This window comes from Daucus carota, chromosome 4 (genome assembly GCF_001625215.2).
Source record: "Daucus carota subsp. sativus chromosome 4, DH1 v3.0, whole genome shotgun sequence".
NCBI classification, from domain to species: Eukaryota; Viridiplantae; Streptophyta; class Magnoliopsida; order Apiales; family Apiaceae; genus Daucus; species Daucus carota.
Genome location: NC_030384.2, coordinates 43,780,272 through 43,794,531, shown reverse-complemented (window position 1 = coordinate 43,794,531; position 14,260 = coordinate 43,780,272). Strand labels below are relative to the sequence as shown.

At 35.7% G+C, this 14,260-nt stretch overlaps 4 protein-coding genes across 4 annotated transcripts; 2 read left to right on the top strand and 2 right to left on the bottom strand.

The window, feature by feature from the left end:
* Positions 1–2,807: 2,807 nt before the first annotated feature.
* Positions 2,808–4,994, top strand: LOC108217427 (LRR receptor-like serine/threonine-protein kinase FLS2). Its single transcript, XM_017390259.2, has 2 exons — positions 2,808–4,586; positions 4,855–4,994. Exons 1-2 carry the CDS (start codon positions 3,117–3,119, stop codon positions 4,960–4,962), a joined length of 1,578 nt encoding a protein of 525 aa, XP_017245748.2. The 5' UTR covers positions 2,808–3,116; the 3' UTR covers positions 4,963–4,994.
* A 45-nt stretch (positions 4,995–5,039) lies between these two features.
* On the top strand, positions 5,040–5,993 carry LOC108217426 (receptor-like protein 9DC3). Its single transcript, XM_064091251.1, has 2 exons — positions 5,040–5,577; positions 5,701–5,993. The coding sequence occupies exons 1-2, from the start codon at positions 5,040–5,042 to the stop codon at positions 5,991–5,993; spliced, it is 831 nt and encodes a 276-aa protein (XP_063947321.1).
* Positions 5,994–6,457: 464 nt separating this feature from the next.
* On the bottom strand, positions 6,458–7,357 carry LOC108217425 (probable CCR4-associated factor 1 homolog 11). Its single transcript, XM_017390257.2, has one exon. The coding sequence runs from the start codon at positions 7,355–7,357 to the stop codon at positions 6,458–6,460; it is 900 nt and encodes a 299-aa protein (XP_017245746.1).
* A 5,601-nt stretch (positions 7,358–12,958) lies between these two features.
* LOC108217723 (zinc finger protein 8) lies at positions 12,959–14,050 on the bottom strand. Its single transcript, XM_017390603.2, has one exon. The coding sequence runs from the start codon at positions 13,815–13,817 to the stop codon at positions 13,062–13,064; it is 756 nt and encodes a 251-aa protein (XP_017246092.1). The 5' UTR covers positions 13,818–14,050; the 3' UTR covers positions 12,959–13,061.
* Positions 14,051–14,260: the final 210 nt, after the last annotated feature.

Sequence of the window (14,260 nt, the reverse complement as noted above, 5' to 3'; positions counted from 1 at the left end):
TATTCAGAACTTCAATAGATAATCTTATTTGTCGATAATATACAAGGTCTTAGCAGGTATAGCGCGAGCATAAAAGTTCAATTTTACACTTACACCTAACAATATACCACCTTCTAAATTTTGTGAGGATAAAAAAAATATAATTTTTTATGAGGGTCTTAGCACGCGTAACGCGAGCATAATTGATTTGATAGCAGTTAAAATAATTTGTAAGCAGATTTTTTGATTAATAGTCTGAATAAGTATAAATTTTTATTTTTTTCGAATAGATTATTACAGCTCTAAGATCACTATAGATGTATACGAATTATTCATAGTAAGGAGAGTAATCGTGGTCATCCTTGCTTATGTAATAGTTGGTAATAATATTAAAAATTCGCATTTTAAGCAAATACACAATATTTTATTTTATTAATTGTTAAATAAATTTTAATGGAAGCTCGCGTAGCGCGGGCATAATTCCCTAGTATTTCTAATAGAGCATAACCATAAAAGTATAAATTTGTAAAATTTCACTTATGAAAATAATGAAAATTTTGTCTAAATAAATCATAAATAATCATTGTAAGATTTTCAAAAAATAATAATTATAAATGCTATCTTGTGTTGATTTTATATTATTCATCTCATAATAATTATATATTTACACTTATAAAATTTACGAATATTATTGGTCTAAAATTTATAAATGATTTGTGATTGGTTCTAAAATAATTTTGATATGCAAAACAAATTTCTATGGCTTACAAAATGGTTAATCGTTTTCTTTTCTACGATTTTCTGCAAAAATTGATAGCTATCAAGTGGACAGAAAAACTGGACCAGTCGATTTGCGATGCAAACCAAATAGTACTCTAGAAAACAGCTACTCCTTCAAACTATTAGTCTGTTTTAGAGATCAGAAAACTTCAAACCTGTGGAAGATGTTCAAATTAGCATTCTGTCAAGTCATTAGTCCCTAAGATCGAGGCTAACAAAGTGGGACAACTTGGTCGAATTTCTACAAAATATCCCTTATATATTACTACTAGATCCCCGGAAACTATGGTAACAAGCAGGCTCCTTCAAATTTCTAACCACCCTAAACACAATCTTTACAAAACTAACCACCTTTTTTTTCACTTCACAGAACTGACCACCCTAATTCAATCAAGCTATGGGCGAACATGTGCAAGCTTTTTTTAATGAACGCCCCTCCCAGGGGCGAACACTAAAACAGGATTCTTATATGTTCGCCCTCCCCATGGGCGAACATATAAGGGTTTCCCTCAACAATCGATGCGGAGTCCCTCTGGTGTTTCATTGTATGTGTTGTCAGCACATTCACTAGCTGAGATTTATATATTTATGTGAAAAGAATAGCGAGGTGGTGGCAATGAAGCAAGTCACAAGCAAACGTGTGGCTGAAATTTGTTTGATGCATGTTAGGTTTGAGATCAAAATTATTATTGATATTTGTTATAAATTTGAAGTGATATTCTTGGACATTTTCACTAGTCTTATTTGATGGCTTTTTTAATAAAAGCTGCATGTTCCATAAATTTTGTTTCCTAGACGTATATTTTTCTTTACAACTTTTCTTTTTATAAAACTAGTTGAGAAGCCGCGCGTTGCGGCGGCCTATAAAATTATATTAATGATTTAATATTAATATTTGTAGAAAAAAATTATTTTGTGGCTGTCTATAAAAAGTATATTAATATTTTAAATTTAATATTTGTAGGATAAAATAAATTTTATATTATAAATATCTTGATGTAATACCAATACTAATATATAAAATTGCAAAATTGGGCTATAATTCATGTTGAAAAAATGAAAATAAATTTATACACGTAATTAACAATTTAAAGTACGACGAATCTTAATTTTATTTGTATTTTTGTTTTTTTGAAAAGTAATCATGTTCTTACATTGTCATCATCCTCCAATTTTTTTTGATTGACTGTGCACAAAAACATATAACTTAAATCCGTGAGGTTGTAGTACTGAGAGAGAGAGGGGAACCCTACAACGTATAAGATATAGAAGTGGAATCGTACAAGTACAAAGTGGAAAAAGAAAAAGTGAGACAAATAAAATATTTGGTTTAAGAATGAGACTCTTGAAAAATTTGTATACTCTACTATAACTTCTGTATCTTATACGTAATTTCTCAACTCTTATATTGTTCAAGTAATCCGAGTAAATTTATTTCTAATTTTCTGGAATCAGCTCCTCTCACATAGCTCCGTTCTATATTTCTAATTTTCTGGAATTTTTGGATGAAAAATATCAAAAATTAGAATTACCTTTTTTAGTTTCGGTTTCAGAATCTGATTTTGTTTCAGATTATTTATGAAATATAGTAGCTTGAAAGTTTTAATCTGATTTTGTTTCTATGTATAGGAGAAGCGATATAACTACCTTTTTTTGTTTCGGATATATTAGAAGCAAGTTTCGGATATATTGGAAGCAAGTTTCAAAATCTGATTTTGTTTCAGATTATTTATGGAATATAATAGCTTGAAAGTTTTAATCTGATTTTGTTTCCGATTATTTAATTATGAGAAAGAGTAGCACACAAGTCTCTCCGCACCTATAAATACCCCTATAGATTGTAGGGTTTTGGATTATCTAAACACAATCTACTCTTTCTCAATACCACAACACTACATCTCTCTGGTGATAGTTCTCTTGCTCAATTTCTAGCTCGGTGATGCTGTTCTTCTGAACGATAAGTGAAGGTTGTTTATACGGTATTAAAAAAATAAAGGTTGTTGCAAGCGAAGGTATAGACCTCGTGCTAAACAGATACAGCAATGGCTATATTAAACAGTCCTCGTGTTGCTTTAGTATTTTATTCTCTTTTCATCTTTGTTCTTCCACTCAATATAACGTCATCTCCAGAATCTGAAGGGGAAGCTCTTGTCGAATGGAAGAACACTTTATTACCACTTCGATACCTCATTTCTTTGCCCCTAAAATCTTGGTCCCTAGAAAATCTCAACAACCTTTGTAACTGGAACGGCATCACCTGCAATACTGCAGGAACAGTTTCCAGACTCAACTTTACTGTGCCAAGAATCTTTTCCTACAAGACGCCAAGCAGAACCGATCCACCCATTGGAGAACTGATGTCTGGTACACTTTCATCCTTCAATTTCTCTTCACTTCCAAACCTCATCTCTTTGGAAATAAGCAACAACAGACTTTCAGATAGTATTCCAGTAGAGATTGGAAATCTAACCAAACTTGAGTACTTGAGCTTTGAAAACAACTATTTCAGTGGTACCATTCCTTACCAAATTAGTTGTCTTCAAAAGTTAAGGTATCTAAACTTGGGAGAAAACTACTTGGTTGATGCTAACTGGTCCATGTTCTTCGACATGCCATATTTGACATCCCTCCTCTTACACTCCAATCAACTTTCTTCAGAATTTCCACCTTTTGCAATCACTTTTAGGAATTTGACTAGTCTTGATTTGTCATCGAATAATCTGACAGGCTCCATACCTGAGTCAGTGTTTACCCATTTGGCTAATCTTGAATTTCTAGATCTTAGTGGTAATTTCTTTGAAGGATCAGTACCCAAAAATATTTCCAAGCTTTCCAAGCTAAAATATCTGAACCTAGAATCAAATAATTTCTCGGGGTCTATTCCTTATAGTATAGGTCATCTACATAATCTCGAGGTTCTTAAGTTGGGTATGAATACATTTGAAGGAAGTATCCCTCCTGAGCTTGGATTGTGTACCAGACTCAATATCTTGGATTTATCTGAGAATCTGCTTACTGGGCCTCTGTCCATGTCCTTTTCAAATTTAACACAGTTGTCTAAACTATATCTATCCAGGAATAATTTCTCGGGATTTATTCCTGATAGTATTAGTCATCTACATAATCTCGAATTTCTTAATTTGGGTTTAAATATATTTGAAGGAAGTATTCCTCCTGGGATTGGATTGTGCACCAAACTCAATAGCTTGGATCTATCTGAGAATCTGCTTACTGGGCCTCTGTCTTTGTCCTTCTCAAATTTAACACAGTTGTCTGAACTATATCTATCCGGGAATCATCTTTCCGGTGGGCTCTCACCTCATGTCATCAGCAACTGGACCGAGCTAAGAATACTGCGCATTGCAAACAATACCTTGGGCGGTAATATTCCTCCTGAAATTGGTATGTTGACAAATCTTAACGAACTCGTTATGTCTAGTAATAATCTCACAGGACCCATTCCGAGAGAGATTGGAAAGTTGAAAGGGCTTGAGGAGTTATACCTCACAGGAAACCATCTAGCAGGTCCAATTCCAGCAACAACTGGTAACCTCACCAGTTTATTTTCCTTATATTTGGACTCCAATAATCTTACTGGAACTATTCCACCTGAGATTGGGAACTCAACACAGCTGGAAATTCTTTATGCCAACAACAACCAGTTGAACGGAAAATTGCCTGATTCCATTTCCAATTTAAGTTGCTTGTGGGTACTTTCCTTTATTCCAACAGGTTTTCTGGTAGCATTCCAAAGGACTTGGGGAATTATACTTATGATTCTGGTCGTGGGTTGGGTTATGTTGATTTATCAAAGAACAAGTTCTCTGGTAAGCTTTACAAATCATTCAAGTGTATCCTTTAAATACGGTAGGAATATGTTGTACTGCTACTTTGTATTCGCAAGTTATTGTTGACAAAAGATAACACCCTCCAGCATAGTTATAATCTTACTGGAACTGTAAATATTGGCCCTAGGTTGGAAACTGCTTGAAATTCTAAAACGGTCGTGAAATTATTAGACCATGTTTACGAGGAGATGCCTGATCTGGTTGCTGATTTGAGTAACTTGTTAACACACTCTTTTATGTTTGACAGGAGAAATTCCTTCAACACTTTGCAAGTCGGTATTTCTTAGGACTCTTGATTTGTCAGGTAGCGGCACAATTCCACACTGTTTGGGAGATATTTGGATGCTCTGTGTAGTGGATCTTCATAAAAATCAACTTCAAGGGAGAATATCACTAACCTTCAACAAGAGTTGCCAATTGACAACTTTCAACATGAACAGTAATAATATCGAAGGATCGGTACCCCTAGCCTTGGCCAACTGTACGCAGTTACAGATTCTTGATTTTGGAAACAACAAGTTGAAAGACACATTTCCATGGTGGCTAGTAGCTCTTCCGAAGCTACAAATCCTTGTGTTGCGTTCTAATAGACTGCATGGTAACTTGAGTGTTGGCAATGTAATTAAACATCCATTTCCTAAATTGCGTATCATGGATCTCTCTCACAACCGATTCAGTGGCAACCTGCCAATCAATTTTTTTGATAACTTCAAAGATATGGCAGATTCAGATCAACGAATAGGAGTGAATACCACAATAGTAGGAGATTCATATTACGAAGCTTCTATTTCCTTAGTTGTCAAGGGAGAGGATCTTGAAGTGAAAAGAATTCTTTATATATACACAAGCATAGATTTATCAAGCAACAAGTTCACTGGCGGTGTTCCAAAAGTCCTTGGAGAACTTAAATCACTCCGGCTGCTCAACCTTTCGGATAACAAGCTTACAGGACATATACCATCACTGCTGGGTAACATGAGTCTTCTTGAATCTTTAGATCTCTCTTTAAACCACTTGACAGGTATGATTCCTGGGCAATTGACCAGTCTGACGTTTCTTGCATTCTTGAACCTTTCTGCCAACAATCTTTCAGGATCAATTCCCCAAGGCAGGCAATTAGACACAATGAGCAATGATTCATATCTAGGTAACCTGGCATTGTGTGGATTTCCTCTAACCAAGAAATGTAGATATGATGAGTTGCCAAAACCGGAAGTTGATGATGATAATGACGACGATTGGTTTGATTGGAAAATGATGCTGATGGGGTATGGAAGTGGATTGGCAGGCGGGTTGTCCATGGGATATATTGTATTCACAACCGGAAAGCCTTGGCGATTTGTAATGTTCGTTGAAAAAGCTCAGCAAAGGTTGATCAGAAGATAGATGCAGAAACTTCACATCTTGTTTTTCCTTTCTCACTTTGATCAAATATCTGTTGCATTGCATTGTAAAATTTACTGTTGTGGTAATGATACTCCTATATTCTACTCTGCTAATGAAATAATTAAGAAGAAAAAAGTATTACTTCATTGATTCAGTGACATCCTTACATAAAAAAATAAAAAAGAAAAAATTAAAGGGGTTAACTATACATTAGAAACTGGCCTGCACTACTTTCTGCTAGCATTCTCAGACTTTAACTTGCTTGTTCACTTCTAGGTTCAATCCATAGGGCATTTATCAAGGGATTTTAAATACGCTTATAGTGTTGGTGCAGAAAAATCAAAATAACTACAATCAACCATATTACACGAAGCAAGATTATAACGCTTAATATACACATTGTGTTTTGTCCTTTACTCTTTTTAGACATGTAATGGCACCATATCTCTTCCATGAATACTCCTTTAGAAACCTGCTTCTTGTACTTGCTTGTTCACTTCTAGGTTCAATCCATAGGGCATGCAAGGGCGCAATGCAGTCCCGTTGTTACGATGACCACACCATTGAATCATCCTGATGAAGAGCTGCATGGTCAGCAAACTGTCAGAACCGGCCTGATGAGGAGTCCCAGCAACTCGAGCCAACTTAAACTCTGTAGCCAACGCCTCCAAACCACCACGTAAACGAAACCGCTCCATAATCGCCTTGACATCATACATCGAATTCCCAAAGAACCTGCACAGCAAACCCTTAAAAGTCCCCAAATCTCCAGGCAAATCAGAATTCGTCAAGGCTTTCACCAGATACCCAAAATCATACCCCCCATGAAACGTAACCCAAGTGCACCTCGGTCCAAAACAGCCCCTAAAAAGCCTGGCGAAATCTTGAGAACGAACCCCATACATCTTATTCCACAAGAAATTAATTCCGTGGCGCTTAAGCAACTCGATCGAACTGATATTCTGCACGTCCTTGTCCACGTCGAATTCTCGAAAGTTGAACTGCCACACATGACCCATCTCCGTGCCAAAACCCGGGAGGTTCCCGTACGGATCAGACAGCGTGAGACCAAGCTGAATCAGTTTCGAAGCATCCACATTAGCCTTCATCAACGAATACGCCTCCTCTGGCTCCAGCTCATAGAACTTGCGCTTCTTCAAGTCAGGAACAACAGTGCCTGGAAACTCAGTGTCAATCGAGATGCAGGGGTGCGACATCACGGCCCTTCGGATACGAGAAAACTCCTCTTCGAGATTGTGATCCCACACTTCGATGATCGCAATCGGCCTTCTTGCCAACTCCATAACAACGACACAATAACCTAGTTTTTTTGGGTGAGAAGAAAGGAGAGAAGAATTAGTCATTAGTGTTTGTGCACATGTGTGGGTATTTATAGGGAGAGGTCGAGTAGAGGCCAACTTTTTGAACTCTAAACACACTAGGAAGTAGGAAAGCACAACGTTTCCTTTTACGATTCGGTTTTTACTTCTTACCTTTTTTTTTCGATTTGATTTCGAATTCGGGGGTTTTAGAGTTCTTTATGTAAATTAAATAAAATACAATCACGTATCCCATATATTTTGATTATTATTATTTAATTGGTAATTAATTACTATTGTGGTAAATTAACAGAATATACTCATATATATTACAGGTTTCTAGTTTGATTACCGGGCAAATTTTTCCTACCAATGGGATAATTAGACCTATATGTTTTACAAAAACAAGTTTTAATCGGAATAAAGGTGAATCGAACCAAGAATATGACATAACACAAAATAAGTTTTTGTCACTCATCACTGCCAAGTACTTGCTATGAAAAACAGGATTACAAATATATACTATTATTAATGATGAATATAATTTAAAGTTTTACATTAAAAATACTAAAAAATAATTTTTTGTATCACAAATAACTTCTCTCTTTTCCCGACAAATATGACTAATAATCTTACGAATAAGTATCCGTTCTAAGAAATTTCGGGGTGAGGCAGGTAGATTTATTACAACTTTATAACTTTATGATATATAGTTGATTATATATCATTAGGTAGTTGATTTTTCAACTGAGATATATTATTCATGAAGAATTCTAAAATTATGTGTGGAATTTCAACAAGATTGATGAGAAGAAATGAAATATAATATATATTTATGTTTAAATCACATTCTCATTACTGATAACAAAAGTCCCCATCTCATTCCGGTCAAAATTTCATAATTCAATCTATTCTTACAGCTACATGAACACATTACCAAACCCTCTTGAAACACACATTATCGAACGTGACAGAAAATCACATTACATGTAATAGACTTTGCTGAACAATAGTAGTTTTTAACATTCTTACGGGGCGTTTGGATTAAAGTTGGGAATGAAAATGGAGTATGAGAATGGGGGTTAATGGGAATGGTAAAAGTATGATTTAACCACCTAAAAGATTGGGGTTCTCATTTCATAGCACCAAATAACTAATAACATTTGTCATTGTATTAAGGTTCCGATTTCTGTTAACGGGACTGATTAACCATGAACCAAACACCCTCTTAATTTCTCACCATTAATGAACATTACTCAAGGATGAGGAAAAAGTTGCATACTGATGGACACTAGAGCTACAAGACTAGTCCGCAAGTGCATTACTGCTCTGTTCTCCGTGTTTCAAAATAATAATTATTTCAAATTATTGTACGTGATTAAAAATTTTATATATAGACTATTTCAAAAAAAATAAAAATTTATATATAGACTAATTGTCATACACAAGTCAACAAAAGTTGGTGTAGTGGTTGAGCTCTTGTCCCTTGATCGGAAATCATTTTTTACCGCACTTCCTTCCCACCGGGGCCAATCCTAGACTTGCCAAGGCCCAAGAACTTTGAATCTCTTCCTATCTTTTGTGACATTTATATGGGGATTTCACAAAAATAGGCTTAGGGTGTCAAGTGGAGAGAAAAAAAAAAAAAGAAGAAGAACTTTGGCCAGATGTTTTTCTGAGTTTTAGACGTTAATTAGATCCATATAACAAGATGCAGAACAAGTTATTATGGTTGATTCAAGTAGATAAACAGCTACAGTCAACCATATTATATCATTGAAATGCTATTGAAAAACTGCTTCCAAGAGTCTACAACTATCCTGTTCTTTTCTATTCAGATGTTCTGATATATTGCAAGTAAACAATATTTTAACGCTTAATATACACATTGCATTATAGCTGTCGATGCAGAGCATCTGGTATGTTTTGTCCTTTACTCCTTTTGGACATGTAATGGCAACATATCCCTTCCTTGTTTGGATCTGATATTCTGATGATGTCTAATAATTTTACTAGGATAACTTGACAAGGCAGGGTCGCAAATGGGAGTGCCCATGCCTGATGAAATGTTTGTCTTGTATCATCATAGCTCATTCCCAGTGCTACGGTGACCGGTGAGTTGTGTTTGGTTTGAGAGAATGAAATGAAATTACTAAAAATAACTGAACATAACAGAGATAAAGAGGGAAGTTTTGGAAAAAATTGAGTGAGTGCAAACATGAAATGCAGAGAGAAATGAAATTTATAAACAATTACGAATAACATAGTTTAAATTTCATTTCATTTCTTCCAAATTTATTCATCCCAATTAAACACAACACGAGACCTTCAAATGGAGACAGAAAATATGGTCAGTAGTTTAAGATCATATTCCAAGGCCACATCAATTGGCGTTGCAATTTTAAGTGATACCAGCTTATCTGCTCATATATATAGCCTGGAAATTGGACCTAATCCACGTACATATAATTCATGATTAATGTTGGAAAACTAATTCAATCCTTAAAAAGCCACTAATCTGCGTAATTTCGTGTACTTATATTAATGTAGTTTAAATGGTGGAGCCAGACTCGAATTCAAAGTTGAATTTCATCAACAGGCACCCAAGTGGTCTCTATTGAGGCAGTGGTCCAAAAGAAAATGTGTGTACACTTCTTCACTGTCTCTGTCCTTATGTTTGATGCAAGTCCTTTACCCCTTGTGCCTCCTTTTATCACAATATTATGGTTCTCTAACTTTAAACATATGTGTATCTGATGCATATATGTATCGGGCTATCATGTTTGCCCCATCCCAATCAATCTACATATGCTGCTGCAACTTCGCTATATCATACATTTTGTGGTCCCGATTTTCGCGGTCTCAGTCGTTGCACCGAGTCAAGTGACCTGAGGCCTCATTGTCTTTAATTTGCATCTTCTTAATAACTCGAACCAAATATATGCAACTGTCGATTCCCTTAAATGTTGAGATACCTAACTGAGAAACTATAATCCGTTCGGACAATTCTGGTCACGTACCCAACCATTTCTTTACACTTCTCTTTATATCCGCTACTTTCCTTCATTGAATACTAAGTGATTATTTTACCACAAGCGCGTGACCTCCATGGTACTTGTACATCGACATTTTCTTACACTAATAAGTGATCTGTGAAGATATTGTCTGCTGAAGGGATGTGGGGATGAACTGGAAACGTGGTAAATAGACCAGAAAATTGGGGTGTGAAATGTAAAAACTCGAATTCACCGAGACGAAAAGTAGATACAGCATTTAACCTCTGAGTTGTAAGTAGATACATGGCGTGAATGTCGATGCATGGGGTACATTGAATTGAAGTGCTCAGAAAGTACACCACTTCCTCACTGTATGTAGTATGTACTGCAAGCTCAACCACCGTTTCCTAACCTTGTTATATTCCTCTTTTTATGCCTTCACTCACTTGTACACACTTTTCCATCACTGCTATTTTCCCTCATTTGGAAGTATTCAAATCTTAATTTGGCAAAATATAAGAGGATACTTTATACCAGTAGATTTTCTTACCATCTTGGTTTATTTTCCTTTGCGCATTTTAAATGTTATATGAAACCTTAATTGTCACCTCTTTTTCCATGCATTTTCTACGGTGGACTTTGAGGATTCATGAACGTTTACAAGAATATATATATTCCCCTGTCCCGTTCATTTCCATACAATTTCTTTTTTAGATTCTATTTCAATTGTATACATTCAAAAATAGTAAAGTTTTACAATATAAATTTTAAGTAATTTCATTATATTTATTTTATACATTAAATAACAGTTGATCCCACCACTTTACCTATTTTTTAAAAAAAATTCTTCACTAAATTACACTTTCTCTTAACTTTCGTGTCACACTCCATGTATACTATTATGGGACGGAGGGAGGAATTAAAAACATACACATCACCTAAGCTTCGCCAGTGATCTTAATTAGAATGTATTAAAAAAAGATTAGTGATATGTAGGAGAATTATCTAATGGTAAGACGTTAGGGAGAAGATTCTCTCAATTTGGTTTGATGACATTAAGAAAAATAATTGATGCTGAACTTGTAAACTAACATAAACTGCTCACTGGTCCTACTTAAAAGAAATAATCTGTCAATTCTCTTAAATGTATAACTACTTCTAGTAGTTACTATAAATGACGAGAGGGGTACATTCATGCTTTAGTTTCTGTTTTATAAAGGTCATGTGTGGTGTGTGTGTTTTGTTTTGGGTTAACTGTTTGGTGTATGTGTGTGATTTAAAGAAACTTGTGCGTTTAAACTTTAAGCATTGAGTGTGCATACTGCAACCGTTTTTGTAATGGAAAAGGAAATTTAATTGTACATTAGGGCTCTTACTCTAGATGACTTTAATGTATATTAGAAGATTATGTGTGTAATTAAGCAATTACGTTGCGAAGTATTTGTATCCAGCTCTGCTCTATCAAGTATCAGAATATATACTGAAGAATACCGAGCCGCTGATATTTAGTTTCAATGAGCAATTTAGTTTGCGTTCACTTGAATAGAATAGAATGCAATGAAAATTATGTACGAGTTTTGTGGAGAAAGAAGAATGTAGGAGAATATGATGATTAAATATGTGAGTTCATATTTTTCATGGTTGTGAAGATTATAAGAATATATAACGAGTAAGTGAAATGAGCATTTATTCAAAAATATATGGATTAGATTTCTAATTCAAATAGTTTAAAATATAATGATCGAAAGAATAAAAATTATATACATTTTCTTCAATATTAGCTAGAGTTTACTACTAGCCCGGCGAGGATAGGCAAGCAGAAAGATCAAGTACAAATAGAAAGTAGATTAAAAATTGATTACGATATATATATAGCTTTAACCTTTGGATTATGGATAGTAGAAAGGTGTGATTTTGCAGTCGAAACCTGGCAAATTGCGGCCTTATTAGCCTAACTATAATATAGAGGCTAATTTGAAATTTTACTTTTTGAAGAGAACTGAAGAGAGGTTATGTCAATTCGTAGCCGTTGAGTGTAGAGAAAGTGTTGTTCCTTCTGTGTCCACTCAAATAGTCATAGATCAAACCTTCACTCTCCAGTATCGATCCGGCAATTCTTCGCTTGCTATGTTAATTATTCAACAAGATCCATATTCGAATTGACGCAGGTACGCGCGCACAAATAATATACCTGTTCACAACTGATAATCACACCTAAATACGTACAAGACAATCAATATTCCTTCATTTTGGATCGGCAACTGTTGTAATAAGAACATTTGGTGGGATCTGTTCACACACTGCTCGCAAACAGACAAATATGCAGTGATAAAATTTGGTGACATAAACCTCGGATTCCACTTAAACTTATGAAGTTCTTAATATTATGTAAACTGAAGCATTTTGGAAGCCCTAGATTTCAATTAAAAGCTCGGCATAGAATCAAGCATACGCAGTGGCTCATGAATCTTGCTGGAATTGTATATATAGGAAAAGAACAAAATTGTTCATAATAAACCAAACTAATAAGTCAAGTTACAATATTATTATTCATGACTGCTATATATTTATCTCTACTGAGTAAATATTTCATTCACGTACGTGTGTAGAGAATAAATATTGTTAGTAAGATTAAGGTAGCAACCGTATATATGAATCGGCTCAAATTTTTGCTCCTGACTAGGGTAGAATTAAAAAGAAAGATATCCTAATTATGAAAGATGAATTTATTCAATTCTGAAATAAGTCGATCACTACAGATGTAGATCCAAACTCACATGGTCCTTCACATGACTCGCCTTGGATTCGTATAGGTACCGGTTCTGCGAGCTTGAGCCTGCATTAATATTCAGCGACGACGCTTTCATTTCATCGTTTGCGAACAATGGAGGAGGATTCACGGCACGCTCATAGCTATAACCAGACGGGCTGTGCGCTGATGGAACTCGCCACAGAGCCAACGGACTTCCTGTAATCGGCTGCGGCCTATGCGAATTATAAAGGCCGTGGCCTCCGTAAAATCTACTGTTATTATCGATAGTGGTGGAACTCCATGACGAGGAAGAGTGGTAGGGCATGACTGGGGGTGATGGAGCCGAGCCGAACCGATTGTAGTTCATGATCCCGTACACGTGTGCCTCGGGGTAGCCGCCATGGACCATGGCTGACTGAAGGTGCGCTCGCTTGGCTTGTTGACGCTCTCGCTTGTGCGCGTTTTGATGGCCTCCCAAGGCTTGTGAAGTAGGGAAGTTCCTGCAGCAATAATGACACTCGAACTTCCTGTTACTCTCTCCGTTTTCGTTTTCATTGGTAGCGGCACTGCTCAGCTCTCCTCGGCCGTTTCCATCCGCGGATTCTGAGTCGGCCGAGGAGAGTTTGTGAGCATCGCCGCTACTGAATTGTTTGCCGAATAGGCGAATGCCCTTTTCTTTGACAGGGGGAGACGGTCGAAGAAAAGGCAACTCGGAGAAGGAATCCACATTCATGAAGTCATGAGTCTCCTTCTCCATAAGAGAAAAGAGGGTATGTAAGGAACTGAGCTAGATTTTGAAAGAAGAAGAGAACTAGTGTGCCGTACACTATCTTGGAAAAGGCTGGTGGGAAATTATGAGGAGGAAGAAATGGTTAGGAGAATGAGAAAAGGGTGGAGAGGAAGAGTCGTTCTTTGTACAGTGTGGGAAGAGAATTCGGTGGGGCAAACAAACTAGTTAACTGGTCGGATTGTTACATATATGGATAATTAGAGCAGCTGACCCTTGTCTTGTAATTTAAAATATGCATCAAACTTTATGTATGTAATACAAGATTTTGTCATAATTATATATATTTAGTTCATACATATGTAGAAATGCAGTATTGTATTTAAGTAACAAACTTTAATGTAAGAATAGTTATTCTCCCCTATAAAAAAATTGTATGATAATATAATTCTCATGACAAAAATTGTTCTCGT

What these genes read in the sequence shown, in the direction of transcription:
- LOC108217427 (XM_017390259.2), top strand. Translation starts at nt 3,117, where the DNA reads ATGTCTGGTACACTTTCATCCTTCAATTTCTCTTCACTTCCAAACCTC. An exon ending in ATCAAAGAACAAGTTCTCTG is followed by an intron (nt 4,587 to 4,854) that starts GTAAGCTTTACA and finishes TATGTTTGACAG; the next exon opens with GAGAAATTCCTTCAACACTT.
- LOC108217426 (XM_064091251.1), top strand. Translation starts at nt 5,040, where the DNA reads ATGAACAGTAATAATATCGAAGGATCGGTACCCCTAGCCTTGGCCAAC. An exon ending in ACATATACCATCACTGCTGG is followed by an intron (nt 5,578 to 5,700) that starts GTAACATGAGTC and finishes ACAATCTTTCAG; the next exon opens with GATCAATTCCCCAAGGCAGG.
- LOC108217425 (XM_017390257.2), bottom strand. Translation starts at nt 7,357, where the DNA reads ATGACTAATTCTTCTCTCCTTTCTTCTCACCCAAAAAAACTAGGTTAT.
- LOC108217723 (XM_017390603.2), bottom strand. Translation starts at nt 13,817, where the DNA reads ATGGAGAAGGAGACTCATGACTTCATGAATGTGGATTCCTTCTCCGAG.